Source organism: Oncorhynchus gorbuscha, linkage group LG07 (assembly GCF_021184085.1).
Source record: "Oncorhynchus gorbuscha isolate QuinsamMale2020 ecotype Even-year linkage group LG07, OgorEven_v1.0, whole genome shotgun sequence".
NCBI lineage: Eukaryota > Metazoa > Chordata > Actinopteri > Salmoniformes > Salmonidae > Oncorhynchus > Oncorhynchus gorbuscha.
In genome coordinates this window covers 33,392,667-33,414,012 of record NC_060179.1, presented here as the reverse complement: position 1 = coordinate 33,414,012, position 21,346 = coordinate 33,392,667, and the positions used below count along the sequence as shown (strand labels likewise).

The window sequence follows — 21,346 nt, the reverse complement described above, 5'->3', positions numbered from 1 at the left end:
CAGATGGTGTGGGAGAATGGCTGCGTGGTCATCGTCATGCTGACGCCCCTGTCGGAAAATGGAGTCAAACAGTGTCAACAGTACTGGCCGGACGAGGGCTTCAATGTCTACCATGTTTATGAGGTAAAACAATGACCCTTGTTCAAGATGTGTTCTTCATTTGTTTCATATATTATTCATCTTCATTTTTCCCCAAAATGGTGTGGTATTGTCCTTCCACATATCTGTTTGAAGTTGATTTGGTCTAGGGGTGTCACTCAGTGAGAGTTATTGTACAGTAGTTGATATGCAGGTAACTGCCAAAATAATAGAAACACCAGTAAATGAGGGATGCAAAGTATATTGAAAGCAGGTGCTTCCACACAGGTGTGGTTCCTGAGTTAATTAAGCAGTTAACATCCCATCATGCTTACATGCAAACCTTATTGGCCACGTTGCGTGCACTGAGCGTGCAAAACAAATGTACACATATATGTTACTTCATCATTTCCCCCACACTGTTTTGCACGCGTGAGCGAGCGTCTGCGTAGCCGAGCGCTAAAATAGAACTCGGTTCTGTTTGAGACACGCCACGAGCTGCAAGTCCCCTCCTTATTGGATACAATCCCACATGGTTGCTTGAAAGACGAATGAGGGGATATTAATCATCTGTGGATTAATCGTCGGAATAGAGAAACACGATTATTGCAGAATTCTACAAAGAACGAGCTAAAAAAAGGGACCATGTTCATGATCGGGTTAAATAACAACTCAATGTTCATCTCCCGTGACAAACTGCTAGCGACACCTATCGAGCGGAATGTCCATGAATGTTTCATGTGTGTTTTGACCTGTCCCCCAAATTAATATAGTTGGTGTCATGATCGCGTCTGGTGGGGATATAGACAAAATCAACATGCACATGGTGGTGCATGGGTGGTGACTGAATGGTTTGATGAGCATGAAAACAATGTAAACCATATGGCATGGTAGTCTCAGTCACCAGATCTCAACCCAATTGAACACTTATGGGACATTCTGGAGCGGCGCCTGAGACAGCGTTTTCCACCACCATCAAATGATGGAAGAATGGTGTCGCATCACTCCAACGGAGTTCCAGACACTTGTAGAATTGTTGCCAAGGTGCATTGAGGCTGTTCTGGCTCATGGTGACCCAACACTTTATGTTGGTGTTTCCTTTATTTTGGCAGTTAGCTGTACCTGGTAATACTGTCGTTCTCACCACAGAACATAGAATCACGAGAAGAGACATCTCTATTCAAGTCAATAGTGCCATAATGGGTGTACCCATGAGTTTACTTGTCAAATTGCCATGGCCAGAGGTTTTAAGCCTGTTCTGTTGATTCTATTTCTATTGTTCTCACCTCCCTTCCCTTGTCTATGCAGGTGAACCTGGTATCGGAACACATCTGGTGCGAGGACTTCCTGGTCAGGAGTTTCTACCTGAAGAACCTGCAGACCAACGAGACGCGCACCGTCACGCAGTTCCACTTCCTTTCCTGGGTGGACCGCAGCATCCCTGACTCAGCCAGGATCATGCTGGACTTCCGTAGGTAGGCCACCTGTCCCCGTCTGACCAACGGCTACTCCTTTGTGTCTCTTATAACTTTCCCAGGTTTTTCCAGAACCCCCCGCGTGGAGTTTTCCAGATATCTTGCTTATTCCCTCCTAATTCTGGAAATCTTCCAACCGGGATTTTGGGGAATTTGGGGAAAGTAAGCAGAATTTTGTAACCTTAGGGGTTATCTTGTGATATGATAACGCTCATTTTGTTGTTGCCCTGCTTTCACTTGTCTACCTGTTCTGTCCTCTGATCTTTTCTCTTTAACTCCGGTTTGGGTTTATATGCTTGTTCCTGTAAGACTTGTGTTTCTGCACTACTTCTTTGATCGTAGGGCTATTTTCTCTCCTCTGCTCATTGCAAGGCAGAAAATTAACCGTCTTCACGGCATGGCTTGACATTTTTTAATTCAAACAGCCAATTAAATGGTAAATGTCAAGCTAAAAACCTGGGCGAATGGAAGGGGAAGCCAATGACTGTCTAACCTCTCCTCCCTTGTTCTTCATCTGATGTATGCTGGCAGAAGAGCCGCAATAGGCCCCCAGGGAAACACCCTGAAAGGAATGGGAAATCCCACTCCAAATAAGAATATGTGCCTTCAGATGTGTGGGTGGATGGAATTCTATCCTCCTTCTTCACAATTTAGACCAGAAAAAAAAACAAGTTAAGAATTGCTTTGTACTTCTGTGATTTTTTTTCTTCTCATATTTGTGCTGTATTTAAAACTGAAGTGCAAAAACATGATGTCCAAGAAAGGCACTAGTTCTTTATCCTATCATCTGAAACCTCTCTGACCTCTACTGGTGCTGAAAGCCCGTACCGACACTCAAATAAATGCTGGCTTGTTTGGTTGACCCGACTGCTAGGTTGCAGACATTGGGTCACTTAGTTGGGTTGTTTTCTTTAAAAACTGCTGGGTTATTGATGCTGGGTACTGGCTTATTGAGACATTTACTCTCATGGGTGGCCAATAAGATCTAGCTGAAAGCCACACCCTAATACGACATGCCTCCAAATAACCCTTAGGATTACGTTAAAAAAGATCCGGCTGCTAGGTCAACCCAGCATTAGAGTAAAAAAATACCCAATTGATGGTTAAATGAACCCATGTTTGGGGTAATCCCAGCACCCAACTTTTTAGGTTGTTCACGCTACCCAATTGGCTGAGTCAAAATACTGAACATACTGATGTTTTATAACAAATACAGAACTCAGCTGTGGCAGGGCTTGCTCTCTTGCTGGTATGTAAGTCCGTCTAATTGGAGAAGCTTGGCAGGTTAGCGAGAGCTCACCATGCTAAAAGGGTAATTGCTATCACACTAGAGGTCATTTGGTGTCCAGCTCTCTCACTACGGTAGCGGGCTCATGTAGAGGAGGTGAGTAGGATTCGCGCTCTCATGATGAGGTAGCCTTACCTGCGACTTCAAAATCAGTGTCACCTTCAGCCCGTGAGGAAATGTCCTCTTGGTCTAATGATTAAGAGGCTGGTTTCCCGGCGCAGGAGACCAGAGTTCAGATCCCACCTTTGACCCTCATATTCCCACAATGCACCACTCGTGTAGTGGTTTTGGCCAACTAAGAAATTAGCGGTTGCCAGTGTCATTTTTGTGATGTTGCAGCTAGTAATATGAGCCCAGTTGCATAGTCACAAAAGTGATCATTGGAAACCGTGTCTCTTCAGCCAGGCCTGTGCACACACTCTCTCTCTCTCTCTCTCTCTCTCTCTCTCTCTCTCTCTCTCTCTCTCTCTCTCTCTCTCTCTCTCTCTCTCTCTCCACTCCTCTCACTTTCACTTTTCCATCCTTTTGGTTTGCATAATAACTCCCACCACCTCTGTTCACTCTCAAACTACTCAAAATGCCTGGTTTGTTTGATAAATTTACCTGTAAAATGCATTTTATTTTCATCTTACTTTAAAGACGTTTTTTTCTTTCACAGACAAATAAATGCTCCTTCTCATTATTCAAAAAGTGTTATTCATTTAAATGTTTATTTTAAAATATGTAGTAAATGGAATACGGTTTGTTATAAATGTTATATGCATGCTAGGTCACAACAATTATATGCTACTGTATGTCATGTACAATGCTAGTATTTAATCAATTACTGTATATAACATTTTAATATTCCTGTATCGGGTTAGACATTTTTTTTTTTAAATGTCGTTGAAGTTTGAAAAAAAAAACAGCCTCTTGTCTAAATCCCCTCTGAGCATTTAGTGTTAAAAAAAGAAGAAGAATACTAATAAAAAAATATAAAAAAACAGGACCGATGTAGCCAGTAGTTTCCATGGCAACAGCTGGGTGTCGACGGCTAGTTGGCTCCCACTGTGTGTCTGTGGTGTGTAACATTTATAATTGTGCAAGGTTAATGCGTTGCGGATCACGACCATCTTACCACCGCATCCATCATGGCAGTAAATACATGTCACAGTATGGTGTTTTAAATTACCCTTCATTCATTCCAATTGTTCAACATGGAATACTTTTGCCCTCATATTATTTTGATTGGCAAGGGGACTCGAAAGGTTCCAACATGACTGAATTACAGAATTTTAGTTTGATCATTTTTTTATTGCCTCTAAAAGTACAACCGGAATTTTTCCTGATCGTTGAAATACAGTAAGCAGCATGTGACCCTTTTTTGTGAGTCGCCCACATATTTGATTTGGTGATGTACAATATACTAAATGATGTTTTGACGTGAGACATTAACAGCAGACTTTCTTCTGTTTTATTACAGAAAGGTTAACAAGTGCTACCGGGGTCGGTCTTGTCCAATAATTGTCCACTGCAGGCAAGTATATTACAATAATTATAACCTTGTAACGATGCACTGGCTGAATTGGGTGTCAACTGCATTACATGGTAGACTGAGAATATATGTTCCACTACGTATTTATTTTGGACAGGGAAGTGAAAACTTTTCATTTGACTCTATGTTTCAGCATTTTGGATTTGAGATCAAATGTTTCGTATGAGGCTACAGTAACAGAATGTCACCTTTTATTTGAGGGTATTGTTATACATTTCTGTTTTACCATTCAGAAATGAAAGCACTTCATGTGTCTCGCCCCCCCCCCATATTTGAAGGTGTCATGTGTATTTAATTCACCTATATGTTAGTTAAAGTAGTGACAATTTTTGTATTTGGTCCAATTTTACTTGCAGGCAATGACCACGTCAAGCTTGTGACTCTTCGAAATTGTTGGGTGCGATTGCGGTTTGTTTTGGTTGTGCTTATGTTGTGCCTAATAAATCATGTATTGTGTTACTTTTATTGTAAATAAGAATAGAATAGGTTTTTCAACACCTACATCGATGTGGATGCTACCATGTACCATGATTACAGATAATCATGAACGCATTGTGAATAAGGATGAGTGTGAAAGTTACAGAGGCATAAATATCATACCCCCCCCAAAGAAAATGGTAACCTCCCCTGTTATTGGGAATGGTGAGAGGTTAGCATGTCTTGTGGGGTATGGTCTTTGTGCCTCTGTAACTTTCTCGCTCATCATTATTCACAAATCATTTATGATGACATTTGTAGAGTCACAAGCTTGATGTAGTCATTGCATACTAGGAATATGGGACTAAATACTGAACTTTTAACATTTCTATTACACATACAGTAAAAGTGAATTTTCCTAAATACTTATGACATCTTCAAATGCAGGTTGGCATTGATTGGGATGACTCGTGTACAGGAGACAGCTCTGCTGGCAAGGCCACAAAGTTATACAATTTGATTTTAAACCTAACCCTGACCTTAACCCTAACCTTAACAATACTGCTAACCTTATGCCTAACCCTAACCTTAACAATACTGCTAACCTTATGCCTAACCCTAACCTTAAATTAAGACCAAAAAACAACCTGAATGGTTACAATATATAGGCAATTTTGACTTTGCAACTGGCCCATCTAGCGGGAAATAGCTCTGCCTCCAGGACAAGATTCATCCCAATAACCGTCAACCTGCCCTTCAAATAGGGGGACTAGATACATAAAGGGCTCTCGTGTATAAACTGTGAAACAGATATGCATGAAAATACCCTGAAATAAAAGGTGACATTCTGTAATTGAAGCAATTGATTTCAAATCCAAAGTGCTGGAGTATGGATCACGTTTTAGTATGGATCAAATGTTTTAGCTTCGCTGTCCAAAGAAATACATAAGAAGGTATAGGAAGACACAGTTAGACACAGAGTTACATAAAATATTGATGTTTTTATTTTTTGGATCATATTCACTTGACCATACAAATGTGTACTTTTGGAAACCATATTGCACCAATATATTTTTCGTTTTGTTTAGTTAGTGAAGCTTCACTCGTTATTTCTTAGCAGGTAACTGCCTCCATATCTTTAATCGTGTTCAGTCATGCACAAAGAGTGTCTGTCTGTCTGTCTGTCTGTCTGTCTGTCTGTCTGTCTGTCTGTCTGTCTGTCTGTCTGTCTGTCTGTCTGTCTGTCTGTCTGTCTGTCTGTCTGTCTGTCTGTCTGTCTGTCTGTCTGCCTGCCTGCCTGCCTGCCTGCCTGCCTGCCTGCCTGCCTGCCTGCCTGCCTGCCTGTGCCTGTCTGTCTGTCTGTCTGTCTGTCTGTCTGTCTGTCTGTCTGTCTGGCCATAGAGGTCTCTGCCTGGTCTCTATATGAGAAACAGTGGATTAAATAAACAGTGGCGCTCCTCGCCTCACGCCGCTCTCGCGGTCTCTCCCGTTTCATTGGCTTTGCCTTTATTAGAGAGATAGTGAACGCCTTTTTTGCAATTAACATGCAGACAGATTGAATGCCCGGCAGGCACAAAGAGAGGCTTTTTATGTGCCTATCTCTGGTGGAATAGCAAAGCAGGCTCCCCAAAGCTGCTCTGCTAATGGCCTCTGGCCTCTCCGCCTCTCCTCTGCTCCTGAGGTGCCTGTCTGCTACACGTTCACGCTGCTGCTGCTTTTGAAAGCTTTTGTCCCTCATAACGCCAGTTCCAAACCAGTCCTCTCTATAGAAGTATTTGGACCACACACACACACACACACACACACACACACACACACACACACACACACACACACACACACACACACACACACACACACACACACACACACACACACACACACACACACACACACACACACACACACACACGTGCATGTTTTGTATTATTTGTTCTTAAAAAATCTAAACGCTGCAAATAAATATGTTTATATTTTTATAATGATAACAACTTTGTACGCAATGGTTATTACAGCTTTTATTAATATCTTATGTTCTTCAATTTAATATCATTATCAAATGGTTAATGTATGGTAAATAACTGTGGGTAATGTATGGTAAATAACTGTGGGTAATGTATGGTAAATAACTGTGGGTAATGTATGGTAAATAACTGCGGGTAATGTATGGCAAATAACTGTGGATAATGTATGGTAAATAACTGTGGGTAATGTATGGTAAATAACTGTGGGTAATGTATGGCAAATAACTGTGGATAATGTATGGTAAATAACTGTGGGTAATGTATGGTAAATAACTGTGGGTAATGTATGGTAAATAACTGCTGTTTACCACACACAACTCATTTGTACCCGCCTGTACATATACAGTACAGTAAGCTATGTAATATATATTTTGAAATGCTCTCCTCATCATTTGTATTTCCTCAGACTTTACAGCAATAATGCAAGACATTCTAAATGAGCTATTTCATTTCATGTAAGAGGCAAACACTACTGTTGTATTTGAGGGATCCGCTCTGTGTCCTTTTCCTACATTCACTAATGAGCGTCTTCTTCTCTCTGGTTACTTTGCAGTGACGGAGCTGGCAGAAGCGGAACGTACATTCTGATTGACATGGTCCTCAATAGGATGGCTAAAGGTAGGAGTCGATGGGCCTCTCCGTCTCGCACTCTTTCTGCTTGTGTGGAGACGTTGCCATGGCAACGGTGAAACGCCTCCATTTTCAGCCCGAAGGTCTTGGGACGCATTAGAGGGTGACTGAGTGAGGCCTCTGCTGAAATCTCTGGGAGGGATCTCCAGAAAGGAGAAGAGAGGGAGAGAGAGAGAGGGTGAGGGAGAGAGAAAGACAGTGATAAGAGGGAGAGAGCAATAGCATGGCTACTCATAACTGAAATTAATTATCATAAACATTCACAAAAAAACAACACTCTTTGGCCTTAAGACCATGATTGTGTTTTTGTACATATTTATTTATTTGAAATTTCTTTTAAAAAAGGGTCATTTTTCAACTTTTTTTTTTCAACCATCTTCAATGTCAAATTCATTCCCCTGTAAAGGGCAAGTTAATTTATCATAATTATTCAGTATATATTCCATCTTAATTTGGCTTCTCACAAGATGCAAATATTGATATATTAATTGACATGCATATCACACAACCACCTTTGAGTATGTTTTCAGAATATTATGCTCATATAGTATGACCGGTACGACCTCCGACGAGACATCAAACATGCAAAAGGACAATATGGGAGGAAGGTGGAATCCTATTACACCGGCTCTGAAGCACTTCATATGTGGCATGGCTTGCGGGTTACAAAGGGAAACCCAGCCGTGGGATGCCCAATGATGCAAAACTCCCAAACGAACTAAATGCCTTTTATGCTCAATTCAAGGAATACAACACTGAGTCTTGCATGAAAGCTCCTGTTGTTCCGGATGACTGTGTGATCTCGCTCTTCATGGCTGATGTGAGTAAAACTTTTAAACAGGTTAACACTCGCAAGCCCGCTGAGCCAGACGGAATACCAGGGTGCATTCTCAAAGCATGCGCAGACCAGCTGGCAAGTTTCTTCACGGACATTTTCAATCTCTCCTTGTCCCAGTCTGTAATCTCGAACATGTTTCAAGTTGACCACCATTATACCTGTTCCCAGGAACTTCAAGGTAACCTGCATTAATGACTATCGCCCTATAGCACTTAGTCTGTAATTATGAAATGCTTTGAAAGGCTGGTTATGACACACATCAACACCATCATCCCAGACACCCTGGACCCACAATTTGCATACCGCCCCAACAGATCCAAAGATGATGCAAACTCAATTGCACTTCACACTGCCCTTCCCACCTGGACAAGAGGGGAAATAACTATGTGAGAATGCTGTTCATAGATCAGCGTTCAATACCATAGTCCCCTCCAAGAAAATCACCAAGCTAGGGCCCCTATGACTGAACACCTCCCTCTGCAACTGGATCCTGGACTTCCTGATTGGCCAGCCCCAGGTGTTGAGGGTAGGCATCAACACCTCAGCCACGCTGATCCTCAACATGGGGGTCCCTCAGGGGTGTGTGCTTAGTCCCCTCCTATAGTCCCTGTTCACCCACGACTGTGTGGCCACGCACGACTCCAACACTATCATCAAGTTTGCTAACGATACAATGGTGGTAGGCCTGATCACAGATGGGGCTGAGACAGCCTGCAGGGAGAAGGTCAGAGACTTGTGGTGTGGTGTCAGGACATGAGAGACATTCACCTCTCCCTCAAGACCAAGAAACTGTTAGTGGACTATAGGAGAAAGAGGGGAGAGCACGCCCACATCCACATCAACAGGGTTGTTGTGGAGAGGGTTGAGAGCTTCAAGTTCCTTGGCGTCCACATCACTAAGAATTTAACACAATAGTGCCCCTCAAGAGGCTGAAAAGATTGGGCATGGGCCCTCAAATTCTCAAAGTTCTCAAGTTCTACAGCTGTACCATCGAGAGCATCTTGACTGGCTGCATCACCACTTGGTACGGCAAATGCGCTACAGAGGGTGGTGAAGCGCTACAGAGGGTGGTGAAGCGCTACAGAGGGTGGTGCGGACAGCCCAGTACGTCACCGGGGCTGAGCTCCCTGCCATCCAGAACCTCTATTTCAGGCGGTGTCAGAGGAAAGCCCCAAAAAATGGCCAAAAATTCCAGCCACCCTTTGACCCATGAGATTACTAAATAGCCATAAGACTGCTAAATATTGAATTAAATGGTTACCCGGACTATCTGCACTGACCCAATCTATGCACACTCACAAGACTATATATGCACACTATATGCACACATACACACATTCACACACACTACACTGACTCTCTCACACACATTCATAAACACTACATACGTAAACACACACACGCACATAACACACACACACGCATACCGACACAACCCAAATACACATACACACATATATATATATATATATATATATATATATATATATATATATATATATATATATATATGTATATATATATGTATGTATAATATAAGGAAGGGAGCTATATACAGGGAGTACCAGATCAATGTGCAGGGGTACGAGGTATTTGAGGTAGATATTTACATGAAGGCATACAGTATATATATATAAAAATGGTATTATTATTTTTTACTCTGAATCGTTGGGAAGGGCAAGCATTTCATGGTAAAGTCTACACCCGTTGTAGTTGGCGCATGTGACAAATACAATTTTATTTTATTTGATTTGATTTACTATACAACACCAGGCTCTGTATTGCATAATGAGAAATAACTCCAGCAGTGGATACAATAGATGTCCCCCTATGCCCCCTGGCCTCCCACCCCTATCAGAGCAGGTCATCCGTACATCTGACCCTGGCCTCCCACCCCTATCAGAGCAGGTCATCCGTACATCTGGCCCTGACCCTAACCTCCTGCTTCTCTGTGTCTTTGGACCCTTTCTCTATAGTTTTGGTCTTAATGGGGGAAATCAAAGGGCAGAGTCAGGGTAGCATGGTCCTGCTGGATGGAGGTCTTTCTCAGGCTGTCACACACATCCCTGTTCTGGGGTTCAGGCTAGAGGTTTGAGATGGGGCGTGGGGCTAGGGTTTGGGTTTGGCCTGTGGCTGTGGCTTTAGCTAGTGGTTGTGATTGTGACTGGGCCTGGGACCAGACCCACAAGTTTTTGTTATGTTGAGCAATGAGCAACCCAGACCATGAGCGGCCTATCCCTCTTTGTTTGGTGTGAGGCTCATCTGGTCTTGAGAAGTGTGAGGCCTTGTGTTCCCAAACAGAATGAAAAGCCCGGGGGGCCCAGACATTAAATCCCTATTTCGCCTTCTTCTTCTTCCTCCTTCTCTTCTTCATCTTCTTCTCTCCTCCAGAGTGAATTGTACACAAGAATAATTTCACTCCGAAGCCTTTTATTGTTGGAGAATTTTCTCCCCTCTTAAACTTGAGAATCCAACACTTCTAAAACATGAAAGTTGTATTGGATCACTTTGAGCTGGGAGTCCAGCTGAATTAACCGGCCCCTTCCCTCTCTCCCCCTTTCAAAACATCTTTAAGGGCTCTGGGCTTTCTCTCCCTCTATTTCTTTTTTTGGGAGTGAATCTCAAATGAGCCCTCATGGTCCCCTCCAACTCGCCATTTATTAGAGACTCCCACAATAGTCTGGTTGCTGAAGTTATTCAAGCTAAAGGTGAAAGGAGATTTCAAATGAGAGTTTATTGCACGTTGGCATTATTGAGTCTATTACAGATACTCAGCTCACATAACTTGCGGAATTTTAAAATTACACAAAAACATTTATGGTATGGTGAAGGTCAACTATATCAAATCTAACACATCTCTCATATTTTCCCACATCATACAAGGTATAGCAAATTGGCATGATTTTCCATTCATTTCCGATTATCTCAGACATCAGAATGCAAGCTTCTGAATCACAGTTGGGCATAGTGCAATTTTATGCCTGCTACTACAATGCATGGTTCTTATTCAAGCAGGGCACAGTTTCTTTGATTGCATCATTGATTGTACAATATTCCCTGCCCCAGAAATATCCCCATGCATATATTATTCTAGTGAAAACAGTCAGTGGCTCCTTTCCAAGTCTTTCGAGGGATGAATGTAATAATTTTCAATCGCCATGCCTATCCAAAGGGAGCCGGGTAGAAAGGAGATTGACAGATGTGAGCTGGATTACTCTGCTGCTTTGAACTCAGTCCAATGTGCGGTCTGTTGCAGGTGCTAAAGAGATTGATATTGCCGCTACCCTGGAGCACTTGAGAGACCAAAGACCCGGCATGGTCCAGACAAAGGTACGGTCCCTCGCTCAGAGGGAGGGGAGGAGGGAGTGGGGGAGAGGGGAGAAGTGGGGGAGTTCATGCCATTCACAAAGAGGTGCATCTAGTTCACGGGTAAGGGCACAATGACATGATTGGTTGCTTGAAATGATCAAGACCACTTATTAATTGGAGGAGCTTTTTTTTAAAGATTCTCAGTAGGTTCATATTCAAAATCACACGAGGAAGTTTATGTCCACAGACACTGAGGGCTGGTTTCCCAAACACATATTAAGCCTTGTTCTGAACTTAAAAGCATGCTCAATGGAGAAACCCCTTTTGAAATCGCTTTTTAGTGAAAGGCTTAATCTCTGTCTGGGAAACCAGCCCTCAGAGTTTAAGATCTCCAAGTGGAAGTAAGCTTAGCATTTTTTTTGTTGTTGCAATATCCAAAACTCATGTTCTCCTACAACAACTCCTGCCATACCTTACTTTATTAATTACCTTTAGACTGACGGGTTACCATGCCCGGTCTCAGGGATGGCTAACTGGAAATCGCTACGATCTCCTCAGTGTTAGGTAAATCCGCTTTTAGTTTCTTTGCATCCCATGTATGGAACAATCTAGAGTTCCATACAACTGGATGTTCTGGTGCCTCTCGGGCAGTTCAAAATGTTGATTGGGGACCTCTTTGCTGATGGATGTGATTGTTTTTCTTGAATGTAGAGGAGACCTGGGTCACACTTTTTACTCTCGTGTACTTCTCAGCACCAGTAAATCGTACAAGATTCTTTCCAACATTAATAGGAAGACCCAGGTTGAAATAGGAAGCGTTTTTTGTATTATTATTATTATTATAAGCAGTGCTTCATTTGAGCCAAGCGGTACAGGATCCATTTTCGACTGTTTTGTTCCCGGAACCTACAGTATTTGGCCGGATCCTGTACCTCTCATGGAATTTTAAAAAATTGTCACATTTTACAAACGCTCTCCACATGACATTTTCCAAACACATTTTGATACGTCGGTCAAAAAGATATTTGTGTTTACTGGAAAGGGAGGTCTTTATAGCAACATCACAAAAGCGCTTGGGATTTATTATGTGGTGGCAATGTCGCCAAACAATATGGTTATAATGGAGTTGATAGTGACCAGGTGGATGAGGTCTTTCAGAGAATTGACATGTTTTGATCTGAAAGTTTTGATCTGAATGTTTTGATCTGAATGTTTTGATCTGAAAGTTGTCACACAGCACCATCTGGATTGGGAGTAATGTGCACCGTGACAACCAACCCATGAGACAACTAACCCCAGTCTCCCCTATTGTCATTTTTCATATATTAGTATTAGATTGTATTTTGTAAATGATGTGTATGCAGGGTTCCCTTGTGAAAGAGACCTTGGTCTCAATGGGACTCCGTGTTCAAATAAAGGTCAAATAAAGAAATACATGTCATTCTTGTTTGCCTCTAGAATTTAGAGTAGCCTCCTAACTCGAACTCTGCAAGTCCGAATTTTGTCCACCAATGTACCCACATGTGTCTTACATGAAAATAGTTTATAGATTAGTCAATGCTAGAGTATGATATCGTTATTTTTTTTATATTTCTCCCTATTAGCTGAAATCGTATTTTTTTTCAAAGCCATTTTTTTAGCTGTTCGATCCGAACAGATTCACAAATCATGGGAATTTGTCACGCTATGCGCAAACATTGCCTCGGCTTTGAGGCAAGTGTTGCTAGGCAACCCCCCTGGACTTGCCCAGGCAGGCCCCCCAGCTAAAGCCAATGTGAGAAACTTTCAAGGAAGCGCGCGTCTGTCTGTGATGAAACTAAATAAATACTGCACTCTGACCCACAACTGCTTTGCTCGATTAATGATAGTGTTGTTAGACAAAGTACGGAAATGGAACAATCACGGCAATAACTGAATGTTAACGTTGCTCATCCTTTCACTAAAATGATCTAACTTGTTTACCTGGGAGTGAGGGAGGTTTGAAACATCTCATTACATGCAAGTCGGTTCCGTGGAGAACGTGTGTATTTAAACAGACCGTGCTCGTTTCATCTATGACCACTGAATTGCGATGGGCAGCGAAAGCTTCTTGTGTCGTTTAAGACGGCTGCATTTAGCTCCGGAAATATCACGGAAATATCACGTTTATTACGTTTATCAAAGTTGTTTAGTGGAGACATCCTGAAGTTATTATTTATGTAAATTAAATGGATTTAATGCAGCTTTCGCTGAATCATATTTACCGGTTTTACTCAGGTATCTGATTGGAGCTTGTTAAGGGAAAGTTGCATTTTGGGAAAACGTAAATGTTAAAAGCCTTTCACTGAAACATCTAAGGGCAAATTACATTTACAGCAGAGAACTAGCAATATTATTGATGCTACTATGTTGCAGCACAGGTTCATCAAGAGCATAAATTGATTTACATTTTTTTTTTAGGACAGCTTTTAGCTGTAAAATATATGCAACGTCAGCTGTTCTGGTCTTAGAAAGATGTGTTAGATTTTACATTGTTGAAAGAACACTTTTTTTCATACCAATAGACAATATACTGACTCTATGTTCAAGAGCAAGTCTCCTGTAACCTTGTGGGGGAAAGACAGAGGTTTCACTCCCTCCAGTGGTGGAAATGTGAAACCCTCTTCCTAGGCCACCATAATGCCAAACGAGACAGCTTAATCAATATGTTCCAAGGCTTAAAGATTTGTGGAATTTCTTTTTTTTCTTTTTTACGTTGTAATTAACTACAGCTATTAAATGTATTTTATGAAGACCTATACCAATAAGAACAACCTAAGCAAAAGAAATATTCACATTACTTGTTGTGAAGAACTATAGATTGTATTTTCCTCCGGGCGACAATGTGGCAGGTTTTGTGTTGACACATCTGAAGTCTGATTCTTGCAAATGCCTACCTCTCCTCAGAGAGTTTATTTTAGCGCCTGGATCCTGAGTGAGAGTTGAGGAGTGGAATGTGAAGCAGTGTGTCTTCAGGATGAAAAACAATCAGTCCTGTTGTGCTCCTGAGGGAGCACAGTGAGTCACACACATACACACGCATCAACACTTGAGAGAAGAGTTGACTTAAGCCTAGATTCATCCAGATCAAGCTTTAACCCGTGCTAGCTGACACCCGCATAGCTGATGTTTAGTGGGTGTCAGAGGTGTAAGTGCGTTAAAAGCTGTCAAATCAGTGAGTGGCTTCTCTTGTTGTCATTGTCATGAAGCCACACCCGTTCCGCCCACTTTAGAGGTTCAGAACGAGAAAGTGTAGGCATTGGGGTGATTCCTCACGCAACTGGAACAAAGTGAGACCATTATTTTTTTTAAAAAATCCATATAAGGGTCCTTTGGAGGAAAGATTGTTGACATATATTTGGCATTTGTATATTGAAGCATAATTAATAAATAATTTTCGAAGTTGGAATATTTGTGACATTTTGGCCTTACCCAGACCTTCTTTAAGATTCCATAATGTTTCATCTGTAGGTGCTACAAAGCAAAAGTTGGTGTCATACGAAGCTTTACCACTTCCTCTGTAATAGTATTTTAGCAGTATTAGAGTAGTATTTTAGTAATTTCTTTAGTATGAATATTGAAAACTATAAACATGAATATTGAAAATCAAAAATGTTTGATTTGGAAAGAAATGGTATATATGTTGTTTTCAATATATTGTTCAACAAGAGGTAGTTTTAAAAAGTGTCACTCAGATAGGATTCACTGGCAGTCCTGTAACTTTACACTCAATCCTGTCCAACTCTCTCTCTCTCTCTCTCTCTCTCTCGCTCTCTCTCTCCACAGGAGCAGTTTGAGTTTGCGCTGACAGCCGTGGCGGAGGAGGTGAATGCCATCCTGAAAGCACTTCCGCAGTGAAACGACACCGCAGCGCACCGCACCATGCCATGTCTCGCTGTCTAAACACACGTTCCTCTGCCCACTCAAGAATGACATCTCGTCCATGTCCCAAATGGCACCCTATTCCCTACATAGCGGACTACTTTCTTTTTTTTATATAACAGGTCCTATAATAGGGTGCCATTTGGGACACATATTTCTTCTCCTCCTTTCTCTCCCCTCTGATTCTCTCACTCTCAATCTCTCTCTTGGTATACTTATGAATGTTGTGCCAGATACTTGAGCGACCTGGTCTTCTTAACTGTGATGTATTCTGTTTGCAGTTGTTATCGATCATAGGTTTTAGTGCCACTAACAGATAGCTAGACAAGATAACATGTGTTCTCTCTCTCGCTCTCTTTATGATCTGAATAATGTGTTAAACTTATGATCAGATACTTGGTTATTGATGTGATGTATGTAATATTGTATTCAAGGCCCAGACATCTGTGTCCTGTATATAGAGAAGATGCTTAAGAGAAGGATGTCGAAGTGATCTTTACTATTTAAGTTCTGAAACATATACTATGACCCCCTTCAAATACAGTTGAAGTCGGAAGTTTACATACACCTTAACCAAATACATTTAAACAGTTTTTCACAATTCCTGACATTTAATCCTAGTAACAATTCCCTGTTTTAGGTCAGTTAGGATCACCACTTAAGTTTAAGAATGTGAAATGTCAGAATAATAGAAGAGAGAATGACTTATTTCAGCTTTTATTTCTTTCATCACATTCCCAGTGGGTCAGAAGTTTAAATACACTCAATTAGTATTTGGTAGCATTGCCTTTAAATTGTTTAACTTGGGTCAAATGTTTCGGGTAGCCTTCCACAAGCTTCCCACGATAAGTTGGGTGAATTTTGGCCCATTCCTCCTGACATGGCTGGTGTAACTGAGTCAGGTTTTTAGGCCTCCTTGCTCGCACAAGCTTTTTCAGTTCTGCCCACAAATGTTCTATAAGATTGAGGTCAGGGCTTTGTGATGGCCACCCCAATACCTTGACTTTGTTGTCCTTAAGCCATTTTGTCACAACTTTGGAAGTATGCTTGCGGTCATTCTCCATTTGGAAGACCCATTTGCGGCCAAGCTTTTAACTTCCTCTTGGAAGTCTTTAGATGTTTCTTCAATATATCCACATAATTTTCCTACCTCATGATGCCATCTATTTTGCGAAGTGCACCAGTCACCCCCACAACATGATGCTGCCACCCCCGGTGGGATGGTGTACTTCGGCTTGCAAGCCTCCCCCTTTTTCCTCTAAACATAACGATGGTCATTATGGCCAAACAGTTCTGTTTTTGTTTCATCAGACCAGAGGACATTTCTCCAAAAAGTACAATCTTTGTGCAGTTGCAAACCGTAGTCTGGCTTTTTAATGGCAGTTTTGGAGAAGTGGCTTCTTCCTTGCTGAGCAGCCTTTCAGGTTATGTAGACTGTGGATAAAGATACTTTTTGTACCTGTTTCCTCCAGCATCTTCACAAGGTCCTTTGCTGTTGTTCTGGGATTGATTTGCACTTTTTCACCAAAATACATTCATCTCTAGGAGACAGACCGTGTCTCCTTTCTGAGCGTTATGACGGCTGTGTTGTCCCATGGTGTTCATACTTGCGTACTATTGTTTGTACAGATGAGCGTGGTACCTTCAGGCGTTTGAAAATTGCTCCCAAGGATGAACCAGACTTGTGGAGGTCTACATTTTGTTTCTGAGGTCTTGGCTGATTTATTTTGATTTTCCTATGATGTCAAGCAAAGAGGCACTGAGTTTGAAGGTAGGCCTTGAAATACATCCACATGTACACCTCTAATTGACTCAAATGATGTCAATTAGCCTATCAGAAGCTTCTAAGGCCATGACATAATTTTCTGGAATTTTTCAAGCTGTTTAAAGGCACAGTCAACTTAGTGTATGTAAACTTCTGACCCACTGGAATTGTAATACAGTGAATTATAAATTAAATAATCTGTCTTTAAACAACTGTTGGAAGAATTACTTGTGTCATGCACAAAGTGGATGTCCTAACTGACTTGCCAAAACTATAGTTTGTTAACAAGAAATCTGTGGAGTGGTTAAAAAACTAGTTTTAATGACTCCAATCTAAGTGTATGTAAACTTCTGACTTCAACTGTACTTTCGAACTGCATCCTTCCGTCATTGAGTTAACAGATCTGTATATGATTGTATCGGTGTAAGCAAGGTTATCGTCCTTTTACTTCCACCAATCCAACCAATTCATATATGTGATTATTTTACTGAAGGTTGGAAGGAAGGATTACATTCTTGAAGTATTTGAACAGGGCTGGACTGTGAGGTTTAGTTGTTCTCTTGTGCAGGGATTCTTGCAGCAGACTGTATTCGTGGGTTTGACATTGTTATGTATACGAATGTAATACCGGGTATATTTAAACGTCCCCGAAATATAGTGATTACAAATAGAGTGATAAATATAGCTATTAACAATATGATATGATGAAGCTGAATTATATTGACATTGTTCATTCTATTTGTTTTGTCCTTTTAATTGACAGAATATTGTGACGTGTGCAGGTGAAGTCCATAGCCGGGGTGTCAAATATACAGTGAGGGAGTCCAATCTGGCCCGTGGGTGGAACTTTTCGTTTGGGGAGGGGGGAAATTAACTTAATTCACTTTAAAATGACTAAAACCAATTGGAAACTGTGTAGAAATTATAATGGACCTACACTCATACAGTTTCTTGACTGCATCCAGCTAGCTAATAATCACTGAAATGAAAACTAGACAGTTAGGAAGATAAGAAAATTCAAAAAAATAGACTATAAAAATGTTTGAAATATAACCAATTTTCAGTGCGGCCCTCTGGATCTCTTTGAAAACCGAATGCAGCCCCTGGGGCAAAATGAGTTTGACACCCCTGATGTATAGAATATAAATGATTGGATCCCTGTAGTGCTATTAAAATGTTTACTGAACTCTTCAATGAAAACCATATATTTTGTGTGGAAATAAAAATGATATCCGATTGATAATAAACCATAGAACGGTTGACCAGAGATTTATCTGTCATTTTTTCCACTAGCTCGTTAGAAAACATTCAAAAGAGTACTTATGGTATTTGTATAAGGGCACAAGGCGAGACCCAAATGCAGACACAGGAGGCGGATTGTAGAGCTCCGATATTTATTATAACCAAGGGAGTAGGCAAAGGCAGGTCGGGGACAAGCGAGAGTTCATAAACCAGGTCAGAGTCCGAACAGTACCAGACAATAGGCAGTCTCGAGATCAGGCCAGGCAGGGGTCAGAAACCAGGTCCAAGTCCAAAAACAGTACAAAGGGATAGGCAGGCTGGTAGCCAGAACAGGCAGAGTGGTCAGGCAGGCTGGTAGTCAGGACAGGCAGAGTAGTCAGGCAGGCTGGTAGTCAGGACAGGCAGAGTGGTCAGGCAGGCGGGAATGGAGTCAGATTAGGCAGTGTGGTCAGGCAGGCGGGTACGGAGTCAGGACAGGCAAGGGTCGAAACAAACAGAGACTGGGGGAAAAAATAGGAGCAAGGAAAAACGCTGGTTGACTTGGCAAACAAGACGACCTGGCACAGAGACAGGAAACACAGGGACATATACACCAGGGATAATAAGCGACACCTGGGGGGGGGGGGGAGACAATCACAAGGACAGGTTAACCATATCTGGGTGTGACAAGTTGATGTACAGTTAAATAAAATATGGCTTCTTTTACCAGAGGGTGAGTGCACTGACTGAATTCCATGCCTGAAATGAAGGGCACTATTCAAACTTCAGAGATATGGATTAAATAGAGCCCTAAATGCTGCTTTTCACCTGTGACACTGTTGTTTCACCAGTGTATACACCCTTGTGTTATACTAGGGAAATTGTGTTTCCATAGCTAGGGCTGACAATGAGGATTTGTGAACACCATAATCATATACAGTTGCTTTGTGAGAAGGTGTCGAAGTTCACAGTACAGTTAACCATAGTTATGTAAATGCAGGTTGAAAGTTCCGTCCCTGGACAGATGAAATGATTGTCTTCTTACCGCATTTTTCAGATGAGAGAGAGGGCAGACTATGAAAGAGAATCAGCCCAGTATTTTACCCACAATATCAGGCGTGAATGGTCTGGGCACTTCTCAGGCTGTCTTACAGTACATGGTTGAGGTAGAAAAGCCATAGCCTATACGGGAGATAACAATCAGATTGTCTTCATTTCAATCTCATGTCCGGTTTCTATAGCCTATTGCACCGAGGGCACTGATCCCCTTTACTTCCTAGGTTTTCATAGCGCTTTTCAGCTTCTGAATGTCTTTCAGAAGATGGTGGTCGTCGATATTCCTACCCACAACTCCTTGCCGTACACTTCGAATCGAGTACAGGCTTAGCTGAATGAACAACAAAGACCGGAATGAAATATGACATTTTATTAAATAGCTCAGGGAATGGCCTCGTCTCCGAGGGAAGATCTTCGGAGCCAGATGATGTAATGCCCCCCACCCCCCACCTCTGAGAGTAAAAAGTTCCAATGACAGGCCTTAAGGTTATTATGTATAGCTGGTGGTGGTGGGGAGTTGGATGGTTGTCAAAAACTTACTGGAAAACAGCAAGTGGAGAACGAGGGTAAGTTGACATATAAATACATTCTAAGATTTACGCCCATTGGTTGAGAGAGAGGGAAGGTGATAATTGCAAGAGTGAGCCCAGAGCTTAACAGCAAGCATGAGGAAAATGCATTATTGTGCCGCGCTTACAGGCTATAAGGTAAATGACATTCCGCACATGGCTCATAGGAAAGAGGAGAAGAAACAAGATGCTGCGCTGATGAAACGTTGTTATTCATTCCCACTATGCCCGTAGAACAGGAAACAAAGTGAGTTATGTTATGCTTGCTGGAAGAAGTTAAATGAGCATTCAGACCAGCCTTCCTGATTGAACCTTCGTAAACTACATTTTGTGCATAACTATTCATGTTGGAGCAGTTTACTCAGGATCAGCATTTTTTTACCAGGCAGACAGAAAAATAAAGCAAGCGGGGAGATATTGCCCAGCAGCGCCAACTAGTTTAAAAGCTTGTTTGTTTGTGAAGGAGATCAAAGGTATCAAGGCCTTGGATAGACATGAGAGACTGCCTCAGCAATCTGCTCCCCATTCACTCCCAACAACACCAGGACCCTTCTCTTTGGAAATCCTGGAAAGCATGCCAGCCAGCTCCCAGCAAACCCTTGGGATTTCAAGATGTGCTCCACGGACAAATGATATGTTTGTAAGCTTGTTTTGTTATCACATTCATTGATCACTCTGCTGAAAAAAAACTGCATAGACCAACATAGGCTAGTGACCAGCCTTCGTTGTGTTTTCAATGGTGACCAGCCGTTGATGTGTTTTGGACACTGGTCACATTACAGCCTTATTGGAAAATATATATTTTTTATCCCTCAGTCTACACAAAATACCCCATAATGACAAAGCAAAAACAGGTTTTTAGAAATAAAATTAATAACCACAAATAATCACATTTATATAAGTATTCTTTTTTGTTTTTACTCAGTACTTTGCTGAAGCACCTTTGCCAGTGATTACAGCCTCGAGACATCTTGGGTGCTGCCATCACCATGCTTTACTGAAGGGATGGTTCCAGGTTTCCTCCAGATGTGACACTTGGCACTCAGGCCAAATAGTTATTTTTTTCTTCAGACCAGAGAATCTTGTTTCTCATGGTCTGAGTCTTTAGGTACCTTTTGGCAAACTCCAAGCGGACTGTCATGTGCCTTTTACTGAGGAGTGGCTTCCGTCTGGCCACTCTACCATAATGGCCTGATTGTTGGAGTGCTGCAGAGATGGTTGTCCTTCTGGAAAGCCATGGAG

At 41.7% G+C, this 21,346-nt stretch overlaps 1 protein-coding gene across 1 annotated transcript in view; it reads left to right on the top strand.

Annotated features, from left to right (window-relative positions):
• The window catches only part of ptprn2 (protein tyrosine phosphatase receptor type N2), a 289,171-nt gene extending 273,015 nt beyond the window's left edge, over window positions 1-16,156 (top strand). The window contains 6 exon segments of the mRNA XM_046356247.1: window positions 4-123; window positions 1,387-1,553; window positions 4,304-4,357; window positions 7,370-7,434; window positions 11,541-11,614; window positions 15,398-16,156. Of these exon segments, the coding sequence (XP_046212203.1) occupies window positions 4-123; window positions 1,387-1,553; window positions 4,304-4,357; window positions 7,370-7,434; window positions 11,541-11,614; window positions 15,398-15,469 (552 nt within the window). The 3' untranslated portion in view covers window positions 15,470-16,156.
• Window positions 16,157-21,346: the final 5,190 nt, after the last annotated feature.